Below are 13686 nucleotides of genomic sequence, written 5' to 3' on the forward strand. Positions count from 1 at the left end.
TGTGTGTGTGTGAGGAGGTCGCCAATGATTAACCAGGCTCAGCAGGTTTATTATCAGGGTGTGTTTGAGCTGTAGTTGACCTTAGGACTTGCATCATCCGACCAGACAGCTGCTGAAACAACAACAGGCCAAACTTCAACTCTAAAGTGCTTTGTTTACAGACAAAACTTAGCTGAAGAGTGGTGACATTTAAATGTAAGTGTTGGTATTGCAGGTTAAGTGGATGCAGTAAAGCCAAGAAAAACATCTCAGAGTTAAATAGGAGTTCTACAGTGCCAGCAATGTGCAAACAGCTCGTTAAATCCAGCCATTTTCCAGATTTATGTGTGGAAATGTTTATTTCTGCTGTGACACTGGCGTCGCCATATATGGCAAGGGCGTTCCATGCAGCGCGTACTACGTCACGCCTGCGTCATCTCCGCTTCTCCCTTTCCCGTCCGAGCTCTCAACATGGCGCCGGTGAGTTCTGCTAGCTGCTAGCGAATTTACTCAATTTCCTGTTAATTTCTTCGTTTTTAAGCGTATTTCGGTTTATTTAACTAAAATATTAAAGAGAACATTGAATTTAACGACTATGTGTGTGAACTTAAATGAGTTTTTATGAGATATAGCATTAGCGCGTCGTCGGCTCGACGCTTGCTTACACGTGTTCTATTCATTTGACTGACGGGCGACTTGACTCCATAGATAAAATACGCGTTTTATATAAAAACAGTAATTCTTTCGTATTTAACTGTAAAACTAGATATTTGCTGTCATTATCCATGTGGATGAAGGTCAACTGGTCAATTCGGCACAACTTTTTATGAGCTAACACTACAATAGCTCCAGAAAATGATACTTTATTAACAGATATCTCTATTGTTTTATAATCCTCCATTAAAGAAGCGAGCATTTCCTGGGATCACAGATTCACACGATTCATGCTTATTTTGTCAGAACAATATGTTTAATAGTTTAAGAAATTGTCCATAAAGAGATACTGAATAGATCATGATTTCTAATCCTCATGTTTTACATTGCAGATCAAACAGAAGAGGCCAGCTGTTGGCAAGAAAGCAAAAAAGGGAGCTTCATGGAAGTTCACCTTGGACCTGACCCACCCTGTGGAGGACGGGATCCTGGACTCTGCAAACTTTGTAAGTCTTTACAGCAGTTGTTGAATCCTTTAAGTGACAGAGGCTTGGTAAAAACCCTGTGGAACGTTTCTATAATGATTATTTAGAGACCTGTCTGTCCTATAAGGAGATTATTAAAAAGGTTAGTGATCTTTACGAGCAGCTAACCTTGTGTCTGGACTAGGGCTCCCTTCCCTAGCTCCAAATTTACTAGGGTTCTCTTCCCTAGTGCGTCACTATGCTCTGTTCAATAGGAAACCTTCCTCAAAGAGAGGATAAAGGTCAACGGCAAGACGGGGAATCTGGGTAACATCGTCCAGGTCGGCCGCATGAAGAACAAGATCAACGTCACGTCTGAGAAGCAGTTCTCCAAACGGTGAGACCAGACTCAAATCCTGAGCTTCACATGAATGTTTAACACAACGCTGGAAAAGTACTCACTGTATTACACTTTCTCTGCCCAGGTACCTGAAGTACCTGACAAAGAAGTACCTGAAGAAGAACAACCTGCGTGACTGGCTCAGAGTGGTGGCGTCGGACAAGGAGACGTACGAGCTGCGTTACTTCCAGATCAGTCAGGACGACGAGGAGTCGGAGGCAGACGAGTAAACGGCGGCTGCACGGCGCCACAGCTGTCTGTGTCGGCAGCTGGAGCGAGGCAAGAGAATAAATGTGGAAAAAGAACTGTTCTGTCTTTGTTTTTATTTTTATTTTGGTGTCCACAAAAACAACTGAAGAGAGCACGACTCACGGCATCTCACTTAATGCTGGTATATGAAGTTTTTCAGGTGACAAATGAAAGGAAAAAGCAGCATTAAGTGTCTTTGTTTTGGTGATGGAGGTGGAGAGAGCTGTCGAACACATCAGGTGTCTCCTCGTGTCTGGTGGATTGGGGCATTGTCTTTCTGTTTCTTCACTTTTTGTCACCAATCTGTTACACCAGTGTCACATGATTTCCATACAGTGTGTATAGAGATAAACTGACAGGTAGTGAAGCTGTGCAGTGAGGTCAGGTGGTGGATGATAAGACTTCTGGAAACCACAGATTACCACAAGTGATTCAAGTAGATGGGAGTAAAATCATAAAGAGATAAATAAAAGAGTTTTTCCTTTCCTTATTCTTCTATAAATAAATATGAATAAAATGTAAATAAATAAAAATAAAAATCCTGTTTTACAGATGAAAACTTGTGTTTCTCAGGACGTTCATTCACCACAACCCTGACCTCATTTTTCTCTCTGAATAATTTACTCTCAGTTTATTAAGTTCTGCAGTTGTTTTAAAAACTGAGCGTTATAACCTTCATGCAGGGAGGGTTCATCACAGGACTGTTGCATTAGTTTTAGCTAAGAACTCACTGATGGTGGTGGATACATGTGGAGTGTTCAGACTCGTCCATGCTCCTAAAGGTGCCACTAGGTGGTGCTACACGCTTGTGGCAAGTCAGTGTGGAACAGATCAAACTGATCCTGCTCCGTACTGTTAGTACCTGCACAATTAACCTTCAGTTATTTAGCTCAGAGGAAATTAGAATTGCAGCTGATGAAACACAGTCAGAAATATATGATATCAACCGACTTAATTTCCCAAAAGAAGAAGAAGAGTAACACCTCCAGTTTGTATTGATAACCCTGATAACATCATCTGCTATTTGTCCTTGGACAAATAAAATGAATTGAAGCTAAAACAATAAGAGATGACTTAAGAAATGATTCTCCTAAATATCCCATGAGTATGCTGTCTGTGCCTGAGTGGAGCTGTCGTTTTTAACGCTGAGATAAAAGATATTCAGTGTTATAGTTCACTTAACATGAGTGGATAAATATTTATCTTTGAATCCTGGGACCAGCTTTAAAAACAACCACCACCACCAAAGAATCTCTTTCCACTTCATCAGATCTTTGACCGTTTCAGAGACGGTGTCCATCTCCCTCCAGTTTTTTAAACTCCTGTATGAGTTGCTTCAGGCTGCCAACGAAAACCTTTATTCCCTTAAACAGAAAAGGATGTTGTGCTTTGCCCCTGCTCTTTCAGTCTGAGTCTGGACCCGCTCCCATCCACTCATCTGTTGTGTATAAAGCACGTAGCCTCAGGAATGCGTCCACCTTCAGCTGCTCTGCAGTCGGCAGCGGCTGGTGGCGTCTCCAGTCTTTACATGAGGATTCACATGCAGTGATTGGATTTTATAGTGTGCAGACACTCAGCAGTTTACAGTCACATGATTACATGTAGAAACACATAAGCATGAAGTGAGAAAATGATCCTGATGGATGAGTTTTCAGGTGTTTTCCAAAGCCACAGCTTCTGTGTGTTTGGCCTGAAGTTAACACAAACACTCAGAGTTTAATTTGGATTTTGGATGACGGCTGCATAAAACTCATTGTCAGGGCTTTTCCCACAGTCAGGGTGGTGCTGGGACCAGTTCCCAAACAAAACCTAAAAGTGTTGAGAGCAGTTAGTATCGTCAGGAAAGCTGATTTATTCTGGTGCCTTAAAGGATAAATCTGCTGTTTCTGAATCTCTGTTTTTGCCACTGATTGTTATTCAGTGTCTGACAACATTATGCTAAGATTCCTGCAGAGACAGAGCTTTTTATTAAAGAGGAAGATCCTTTTATTTAACCTGAAACATCATTATATGTCACTACCAGACTCCATTGACAAAAAGAGGAATTTTACTGCAGCAGAACACAGGAATACTGCTCCCTTCAGTTGTTCACTTTTTTGTGTTATTGTGTGACTTTCACCGGTTGAAGAAGTATTCAGATCCTTTGCATAAATAAAAGCACCACACAGTAACTCAAACACACTAACAGATGGAGGCAGCAGCTCCTGTGTTCTGCTCAGTAAAATTCCTCTTTTTGTCAGTGGAGTCTGGTACTTTTCCCAGCTGCCTAAAAACATGTACACTGGTCCACTTCTGGTCGTCTGCTCTGACCGTTGTGTAACCGTGTCTGCAGGTAACGCTGTAAACTGACTCTTTGTATCAGATTACCTGCAGATTACAATGACAATGCAGCACATACATACAGGCTCAGAACATACAGTGAGGATATATATAAACGTTAAAGACACAAATATCTACTCAGTGTTTGCAGGAGCAAAATGACAATTCACAATATTCACAGTAAAGATAGAAACTAGATTTAAAAACAGGTCAAATTCAGCTGTATCACACAGTAAAGTAACAGTTTCATTGTTTTGTTTGTAAGATAAAGTGCAGTTTAAAATGTGCATCAAGTTACAGTCAATAAATACAAATAATATAAAAGATATGACAATTAAAAGCCATTAAATAAAACTGTAAAATCATTTTACAGCAGAAAATCTAAACTTCATCAGATTCGGGCTCATTAAATAAACAATAATTACACTGTAATCTAATTAACTTGGTGTTTAATTTAGATTATCATCAGAGAGATCATCTGTCCTTCAATGCTCAGTCTGTTCCTGTAAATAAATCAACATGGCTGAGGAGATTTAAAGGTGCTGTGCATGAAACTATAACAGCTGCTGCACTTGTATATGTCAACAGGTCTGTCTCCATGGCAACCGGGCATCCACCATCCACTGATGAAGACCATGACACAGCTAAAAGCTCTGGTAGAAACATGGTGAGCTGTGCAAATTATGAGTGATGTTAACATAAAACTGCAGGGTGTCGAAGCTAAGATCGTTTTCTGTTACATACCTGACACACACACACACACACACACACACACACACACACACACACACACACACCTGCCACCCACCTGCACAACAAAAAACACCAGCCAGCCAGACCCACAGCACACCATCCCCCTCTGAATGATGACACACACACACACACACACACACACACACACACACACACACACACACACCTGGCCACTTCCCACCCCTGCATACAAACAGAAAGAAACGTCACCTGTGGCAGCTGCAGCTCAGAGTTACCCTCACAGCAGCTATCCTATCCTCCCTCTGCTGAATGAATGATGACACACACACACACACACACACACACAGGCTCAGGTGTTGAATATTTTATCAGCCTGGTCACATGGTGTCAGGTCCGAATGATTAACGCTGCCGTCTCCTCTCGTCACCATTTCCCGCAGGTCTCCACAGGACGAGGACTCACAGGAGAGGGAGCACACAGCAGGTGAGTGTCTTTACCTGTCTGCTCAGGTGCGCTCTTCACCCTCCTCAATCCAACCTGTCTCTGCTCAGCTCAGGTGTTGGTCTCGCTCGTCTTTTCTGAGCGTGCAGCAGTATTTTCAGCTGTAAAAGCAGCTGGTTCAGGATCAGTTTTTAGCCTCCACGGTCCAGTCGAACCTTTCCTTCGTGAAAGTGGATCCTCTGTCGTCATTAATGTTTCAGAGAGGGAGTCTCGCTCTAGTGAGTGAGGAGAAGAGGTGATGGTATCCCTTCATCACCATCAGGGTTAGACAGGTGCAAAGAAGCCACCAGGCAGCTACTTATACTAAAATACACTGGTTTACAGCACGATTATTTTCATTACTGATTCATCTGCAGATTATTGTTTGCTTTATTAACTGTCAGAATTTTTTTTTTTTTGTAACATCTTTTGTTCATGTGTCATTTATTGAACATTTATTGATAAAAAATGGTGAAAATAGATTTTTTTTTCTGGCTGTTGACAGTTTGTCTCCATCTGGATTTTTGGCTGAGACACAGGAAGAGGACGGCTGATGAGGAGGATGACAGAAGGAGCGACAGGAGAAAGGAAGGCGGAGTAAGAAACATTAACTTGAACAGGTGATAACCAGGTGTGATGGCGGCGTGGCTCGGCCGGGTGTCTCTGGGCGACGCCTGGTACAACATGTACTCCCGCCTGCTGCGAACCAAACCCGTGGGCTCCATGGCCCACGGCTCCGACGACCTCACCGAGCTCGGGGAGGGGTCGGCGGTCGGGCTGGCCAAGGTCCTGACCACCGTGGACCTGGTGTCGCTCGGCGTGGGCAGCTGCGTCGGCACGGGGATGTACGTGGTCGCTGGGCTGGTTGCCAAGGCCATGGCCGGGCCAGGGGTCATCCTGTCGTTCATCATCGCGGCGGTGGCCTCCATACTGTCAGGTGAGCGCAGAGCGGTGACACAGGGATGGAAAGTAACTAAGTACATTTACTCAGGAAGTGATCTACATCTACATCCACACAGATACGTTTTCTACATCACTTCTGCTACGATTACGCCTGGAATCCACACTACTCTGCAGTTTTCAGTTTTCCAGCCCCTGAAACAAAGAAACGCTGCTCGTCCTGTTTTAGTTCGAAGACTCCAGGTGGTTTGTTTTAGTCTGGACGAGCAGAAACGACAACTCAAACACAAAACCAGATTTGCAGACTCTTAAAGACAAGGTGGAGGACCAGTCTTAGTTGATATTCTGCTACAAATCAGTGGTTAATCATATGAATTATTGAGGCACAGGAAGCTGATGTTATTCTGCTTTTTTCTGCAACAAATCCCATGAAATGATGAAGATTCTCCCCTGCAGCAACACTAAAAACTACTCCTTATGTTTGTCTCTGTGTGTGTGATTTTTCTTTAAGGTGTGTGTTATGCAGAGTTTGGAGTCCGGGTCCCGAAAACGACCGGCTCGGCCTACACCTACAGCTACGTGACGGTCGGGGAGTTCGTGGCGTTCTTCATCGGCTGGAACTTGATCCTGGAGTACCTGATCGGCACGGCGGCGGGGGCCTCCGCTCTCAGCAGCATGTTCGACTCTCTGGCCAATCACAGCATCAGTAACTACATGATCACACACCTGGGCACGCTCAGAGGACTCGGTGAGTACGAACCAGTACGAGTCTGGTCGGGAGGCGGTCTGGATTCTGAGTCGTGTGTCTCTCTGTCTCAGGTAAAGGTGAGGACACGTACCCGGACCTGCTGGCCCTCTTCATCGCCCTCCTGGTGACAGCAATCATCGCCCTCGGCGTGCGCAACTCAGTGGGCTTCAACAACGTCCTCAACGTGGTCAACCTGGTGGTCTGGGTCTTCATGATCATCGCGGGACTCTTCTTCCTCTCTGCCAGCAACTGGGAGAGCGGGAAGTTCCTGCCTTACGGCTGGTCAGGGGTGAGATCCTGAAGCTATTACCTGAGTCTTGACAGCGTCAGAGTCCAGGTGTAAAAGAAGAACATGATCTCTTGTTTCTGCTCAGGTGATGCAGGGTGCAGCGACCTGTTTCTACGCCTTCATTGGCTTCGACATCATCGCAACGACGGGAGAGGAGGCGAAAAACCCCAACACCTCCATCCCCTACGCCATCACCGCCTCACTGGTCACCTGCCTCACCGCCTACGTGTCGGTCAGTGCACATGAATATGCTTTTAAAAAGCACCAGAACTAGTGGACAACTCAGTATCCATCATATAGAAATATGCCCATATTTCAATGCCAGACTCCATTGACAAAAACAGGATTTAACCAGGAGCTGCTGGAATACCAGCTGCCTCCATCTGTTAGTGTGTCTGTGTTACTGTGTGGTACTTGTACTTCAGTAAAGTATCTGATTACTTCTTCCACCACTGAAAGTCACACAGTAACACAGACACACTAACAGATGGAGGCAGTGGTATTCCAGCAGCTCCTGGTTAAATCCCTGTTTTTCTCAATGGAGTCTGGTACTGTAAATAGTGATGTCTGCTGACTACAGGTGAGTGTGATCCTGACTCTCATGGTTCCCTACGACCTGATCGACGGCTCGGCTCCTCTCATGGAGATGTTTGCGGTGCACGGCTTCCTGTGGGGGAAGTACACCGTGGCTGTGGGCTCCATCGCCGGGCTCACCGTCTCCCTGCTGGGCTCCTTGTTCCCCATGCCCCGGGTGATCTACGCCATGGCCCGGGACGGACTGCTGTTCAGGTGAGAAGGCGTGAGACGCACAAACACACACACACACACACACACACACACAGACGCTGTTTGACTTGAGAATGTGTGTGCAGGTTCCTGTCACACGTGTCTGCGCTCACACACACTCCCACGGTGGCGTGTGTGGTGTCGGGGAGCTTCGCCGCCCTCCTCGCTCTGCTGGTGAGCCTCAGGGACCTGATCGAGATGATGTCCATCGGCACCCTGCTGGCCTACACCCTGGTGAGCGTGTGTGTGCTCCTGCTGCGCTACCAGCCCGACGAACAAGTCGACACGCACCACTTTAACTCTGGGGAGGACGTGGACGGCCTGAAGCACCTGGAGGACGGCGCCGCGCCCACAAAAGACGACCAGATGCTGATCGAAGGCTCGGGCGGTGATGGGTCTTCATCCTACCACGCTGGAGGGACTGAAGGAGAAGGAGACGACTCTGATTTCCACACAGGCCACGCCTCGTTGTTGAAAAGGCTTCTGGGAGGTCATTACTACACCCTGAGGCTGCGCCTGGGAATGCCCGACGCGTCAGCCCGGCCCACGCCCGCCACAGGCCGCATAGTGACCCGATGCACCCTGCTCCTCTTCCTCATGTCCTTCCTCCTCTGGTCCACCGTCATATTTGGCGTGGAGCAGGGAACCGGGGCCGGGGCGGTGTTTTCAGGGCTGATGGCCACGATGATGGCGGTTTCCATGGCAAAGCTTTTAATAATGATCTTACAGCAGCCAGAGAGCACACGGGTCCTGCCCTACATGGCGCCCTGTGTGCCCTTTGTCCCTGCAGCGGCCATATTGGTCAACAGCTACCTCATGCTCAAACTGTCTCCTCTCACCTGGGCCAGGTTCACCATCTGGTGCCTCATAGGTGAGTCGACACCTTCTTTATTATAGATGTATTACAGGTTCCTCCTCTGTTTTTAAAGTGTGCCAGACTCCATTGACAAAAACAGGGATTTTACCGAGCAGAACTCAGGAGCTGCTGCCTCCATCTGTTAGTGTGTCTGTGTTACTGTGTGGTACTTTTACTTCAGTAAAGTATCTGATTACTTCTACCACCACTGAAAGTCTCACAGTAACACAGACACACTAACAGATGGAGGCAGTGGTATTCCAGCAGCTCCTGGTTAAATCCCTGTTTTCCTCTATGGAGTCTGGTACTGATATATATAGAGATGTTTCTGGTGAAACTAAAAGTTCCTCTCTAAAAGCTGAAACCAGTGATGAAACCAGTTTAATGCCAGATTTTACTTTAACAGACGAGGTGTTTGTGATGATTTGGTGTGATTTGGTTGATTGTGTCATATCAACAGGCCTAAAACATGAGACGTTGCATTCTGACACTTGAGGCCTGTGGTTTCAGTTCCTTAGTTGTAGCAGGGTTTATTTTTAGTCAGTGTGTATCATACAGGCTTCTTCCTGTCGGTCTTTGCACAGATGTGTTTAACAGGTGATGAAGTGAAGGGAGAGTTTCCCACCTTCTGGACCTGATGAAGGTTGCTAACTCTTCCCAGGTTTGATCTTCTGAGCTAACCTGATCCCGTCTGTCCCGTCTCCAGGCCTCCTGATCTACAGCTGTTATGGAGTGTGGCACAGCACGCTGGAGCTCAACGCCCGCGAGCAGCAGGCGCACGCCAGCTCCTACCAGCGCTTCGACGACCACCTGGACGACACCTTCTCCCCCGACGGCGACGACCTTTACCCCCAGGAGCAGGACGAGAGACCCTACCAGGGCTGGTCCGCCCCGGAGGAGAGGGGGTGCCACTACCAGCAGCACAACCAGGACCAGGAGGAGAGCCAGTATGAGGACCAGGAGGAGGGGGAGTATGAGGATAGTGGGGACCAGTATGGGTACCAGTCTGGACCGGGAGGGCAGTACACGAGCAGAGGGGGCAGGTCCAAGGGGAGGACCAATCACGGCTTTGATGCAGGTGAAGAGGAGGACTGAGTACAGGAAGTTACATCACAGAAAACTGAGCTGGACTCATTTCTGCTGCTCGTACGACATGAAGTCTAATCTCCCTCTTTAAGTTGATACTTGAAACTTGAAGTGAACTCTGTGTGTTTGGACGTCGGAGCGGAGACGACGGGCACCTCCCATCACTGAATGAGGCCACAGCAGCTGCAGAGGCTTCACTGAACTCTGGTGTCTTCAACATTCACACCAACGACCCGACAGCAGCATCAACGCCGAGTCCTGGTTCCTGACTCCAGCCCCAGTCACTGAGAGACGTCGCAATACAAAACTTCCCTTTGCAAAGTGGCGATTTAGCGCCCTACACATTTTAAAACACTCCTCTTATTGGCCTGTTTGGAAATCCATCTCTCAAAGATCTAAAACCCGGCTCACCATCTTTACACCGCTCCAGTTCTGCTGTTGGCCTCTGATGAAGTGTAGAAGTCGTCTTATTCTTAGGACGATCATAGAAGTTTGTTTGTTCTGGGTTTGTGAAGCTGTGTATCTGAGCAGATGCTGTGGCAGAAACGCCTCCACAAACAGATTCACTCTGGACGCAGAAATACTCTCATTGGTCGAGTTAAACTTCAGGAGGATTACTGTTACTAATCACATTACTTCTGCTTCTAAACAGTCTTCTTTGCAGGTAAAGAAACTCTTTTTGTCTCGTGACCCTGAACGCCTCGCGGTGATTTTGCTGTTCCTCTCGTTTTGTGTTTGTGCTTTGTTTCCAGTGGCGATGACTTTCTGAAACCTCGTCTGGGTGAGTGTTGTATTTGTTCGTGCTGCAGGAATAAATGAAACGATTTATCCTGAGACTTCATCTGCAGAAATGATTCTAAACTTTGAACAACTGCTACAGAGTGAAAACACACTGCTGCTGATGATGATGATGTGAATATGATGAGTTTCTTTATTTAAAATTGCAAAAACATTGCATGGATAAAATGAAATGTCAGGGAAAGGTTCAGAAACACGTTCATGCTATTTAAAGTATAAAAGCTGCATGAAGGAGACAGAAAGGAAACAACACCATGAAACAAAAGTTAAGTATCACAGATTAGCTTCCATTAATCGTAGCTGCTCAGACATTCTGATTCTGCAGACAGGACGTGATTAACTTGAGTTATGTGTTGCTGAAAACTGAGGTCACGGTCAGTGAAACAGGCAGAGAGCCAAGAAGAACAACGACAAAACAAAAAAACTTCACACTTTGCAAAACTTCCCTTCCTGTCTGGGGAAAGTGGAACACGCTGACTCCAGCTGAAGATACTGTAAATGAAGTTATATGGTTACCACAAGGCCCATATTCGACCCCAAAGGACCCTGGAGTTTGATCTTAACAGTGGACAGATACTCTGTAGTCTGGATTGAGGACTTTGAAATGCATCTTGTTAGTTTTCTATCTTTCTGTTTCAGTGAGCTCCTCTTCTCCTGTAGTTTTAGTGGTGAATAAAGTTTGTTGAAGGTGAATCTGCAGGGAACGCTGCATCAGATTAAATGAATTCAGTCTGATGTTTGATGCTACATTATCAGATAAATGTGAAACTTGATTATGATCATGTGCAGTCCCGGAGGAGCAGGCTTCACACCCTGGCGCTCTTGGCGTGGTTGGCGGGGGGGTCCATCGGCGTGGCCGTGCCCCCCTGTCTGGAGTAGTAGAAGCTGTTCTCTCTGCTCGGGATCCTGAGGTCGGTGCCGTGGCAGCACAGGATCATGGAGCCGCCCACGAGGCAGAGGCCGGAGCCGACCCAGCCGGCGTACAGGGAGAAGCCGAACGACATCAGACCCTCGTCCAGGTGAGCGCCGATGGGGAACCAGACGGTGGAGATGATGCCGCACACAGCTGCAGAGGACCAGGACACAGAGGTGAGAAAATCTGTTTGTATCTGTCCCTGTTGACAGGAAGCACCCGTCTCCTCACACAGGAAGCTGGTCAGGACGAGGCCCAGGCCGACAGACCCTGACCCTCCTTCCACCCCCCCCACCCCTCCCTCCTGCAGCAGCTGGGAAAGACCCGAGCGCTGCACGTCCTCCAACTACTGTTCACACCAAAACCACAGAGCAGTCTCTGCACACCTTCAACTGCAAACATCAGGTCTTCCTCCTCTATTTATTTTATCAACGCTTCACTGTTTGTCTGCAAAGCTTTAAATTACCTGAGCTTGTTCTGTGGTGGAGAAACAGCGTGTGATGTGCAGTTAACTGGACATGATCATTTCAGAGAGAAGAAATATCAGACACTAAAAATGATCTTTAATGATGTTTTAATTAGAGTGTGAATGAATGAATGTAAGCCTCTCTCTCTCTCTCTCTCTCTCTCTCTCTCTCTCTCCTCTCCTCTCTCTCTCACTCCACCCATGAGGATGAAGAGGGCCCCTCCCACGCGGGCGCGGCGCAGCTTCACGGCAGAGGTGTCGTTCGGCAGCCGGACGCAGGACATGGACGTGAGCACGAGCAGCATGGCGGGGAGGCCGAGCAGGCACGCGAGGATCATCAGGGCGCGAGACGTCTGGACGTAAGCTGAGGGAGGAAGGGGGGGGGGGGGTAAGCATCTGGTTTAAAATGTTCAGCTCTCTTCTTGACAGGCATGTACAGTTAGGAATGCGCGCGCACACACACACACACAGGTTAAAACAATAAAGACATTAACGCGTCGTTCAACAAGAAGAATTAAGATTCTAAAAGATCCAGAGGACTCATCCCTCCCCCATCCCTCCCCCCCTCACCCCTCCACCTCCCTGAGTCTCACCGGGCAGGGAGAGGATGTGGTCCAGGGCCTGGCAGTGGTAAAGCGCCGGGGAGATGACGCACTCGGCCCAGAGGCCCCGGGCGCCCAGCTCGTCCATGCGGATGCAGGTGGTCATCGTGTAGTCGCAGGTGCGGACCCAGTCGTTGGTGGCCGTGGCGACCATGATCCCGACCCAGCCCGCGCAGCTCGCCGCGCTGCCGGTCAGCTGCCTGCACATGTGCGCCATGTGGAGAGGCCGTGCGTTTTTACGCGCTCCAAGAAAACAGGCGTTCAGAGAGTGAAGGACGGTGGACTGGTGGTTCCTCTGTCTGCAGGAGCTTTTAAAGGAAAGAATCTTTAAGAAGATTTCTGCTCCAGACTCAGAGATGAAGAGTGTTTCTCTCTGCTTGGCTGATAAACGATGAACTAATGAACTGTACTGTTTTAAAAAGAAAGCTGTGCTGGAAAAACTGTCCAGATATTTCTCACTTTTTAAGATTTGATTGAAAAGTATTTCTAAAAAAGTCCAGATGGAATATTCCTGCTGTGCCCCGTCGCTGCGCCTCAGGCTGATAACGCAGAGAAAAGCCTGGAGTAAGATTTATCGTTGGGTGTGGTGGAAAACATAAACTCCAGTCCAAAGTTTGAGCCAATCAGAGCGCGTGGAGACCCTAACCTAAACCAGATCTGCAGAGATGAGACAGCCTCAGACAGAAAAACAAAAAACCTGAATCCAGCAGATGCAGACGCAGACCTGGGTGATTGGCAGGGACGCGCTTCAATCTGAGGTTTGTGCGTCTTTAAAAGCAGCAGGACGGAAGTTTGAGACGTGAATCCAGATCAGGTTGGTTCCTAAAACACGGACTCATCCTCATGTATCACTCACCTGGCTCAGTGTGGCCCCCTGCTGGTCCTCACCGCACCCACACCACCTGGAAACAATCTTTACTTCAATCCACAAAAACACCTCCTTTGATTAATTATTCATTTATTAAATAATTTCAAGCAGGATA

General features: G+C 47.4%; 3 protein-coding genes across 3 annotated transcripts; 2 read left to right on the top strand and 1 right to left on the bottom strand.

The window, feature by feature from the left end:
* Positions 1-304: 304 nt before the first annotated feature.
* On the top strand, positions 305-1802 carry rpl22l1 (ribosomal protein L22-like 1). The gene is made up of 4 exons (XM_018679176.2): positions 305-459; positions 1026-1139; positions 1373-1494; positions 1583-1802. The coding sequence occupies exons 1-4, from the start codon at positions 385-387 to the stop codon at positions 1725-1727; spliced, it is 456 nt and encodes a 151-aa protein (XP_018534692.1). The 5' UTR covers positions 305-384; the 3' UTR covers positions 1728-1802.
* A 2651-nt stretch (positions 1803-4453) lies between these two features.
* On the top strand, positions 4454-10992 carry slc7a14b (solute carrier family 7 member 14b). The gene is made up of 9 exons (XM_018679169.2): positions 4454-4732; positions 5219-5262; positions 5765-6196; positions 6671-6907; positions 6979-7196; positions 7282-7428; positions 7777-7985; positions 8069-8853; positions 9545-10992. Exons 3-9 carry the CDS (start codon positions 5896-5898, stop codon positions 9931-9933), a joined length of 2286 nt encoding a protein of 761 aa, XP_018534685.1. The 5' UTR covers positions 4454-4732; positions 5219-5262; positions 5765-5895; the 3' UTR covers positions 9934-10992.
* Positions 10993-11291: 299 nt separating this feature from the next.
* Positions 11292-13620, bottom strand: LOC108885003 (claudin-11). The gene is made up of 3 exons (XM_018679174.2): positions 12695-13620; positions 12301-12465; positions 11292-11788 (listed from the first exon to the last, which is right to left on the bottom strand). The coding sequence occupies exons 1-3, from the start codon at positions 12918-12920 to the stop codon at positions 11529-11531; spliced, it is 651 nt and encodes a 216-aa protein (XP_018534690.1). The 5' UTR covers positions 12921-13620; the 3' UTR covers positions 11292-11528.
* Positions 13621-13686: the final 66 nt, after the last annotated feature.

This window comes from Lates calcarifer, linkage group LG24, assembly GCF_001640805.2.
Source record: "Lates calcarifer isolate ASB-BC8 linkage group LG24, TLL_Latcal_v3, whole genome shotgun sequence".
Classification (NCBI taxonomy): Eukaryota; Metazoa; Chordata; class Actinopteri; family Centropomidae; genus Lates; species Lates calcarifer.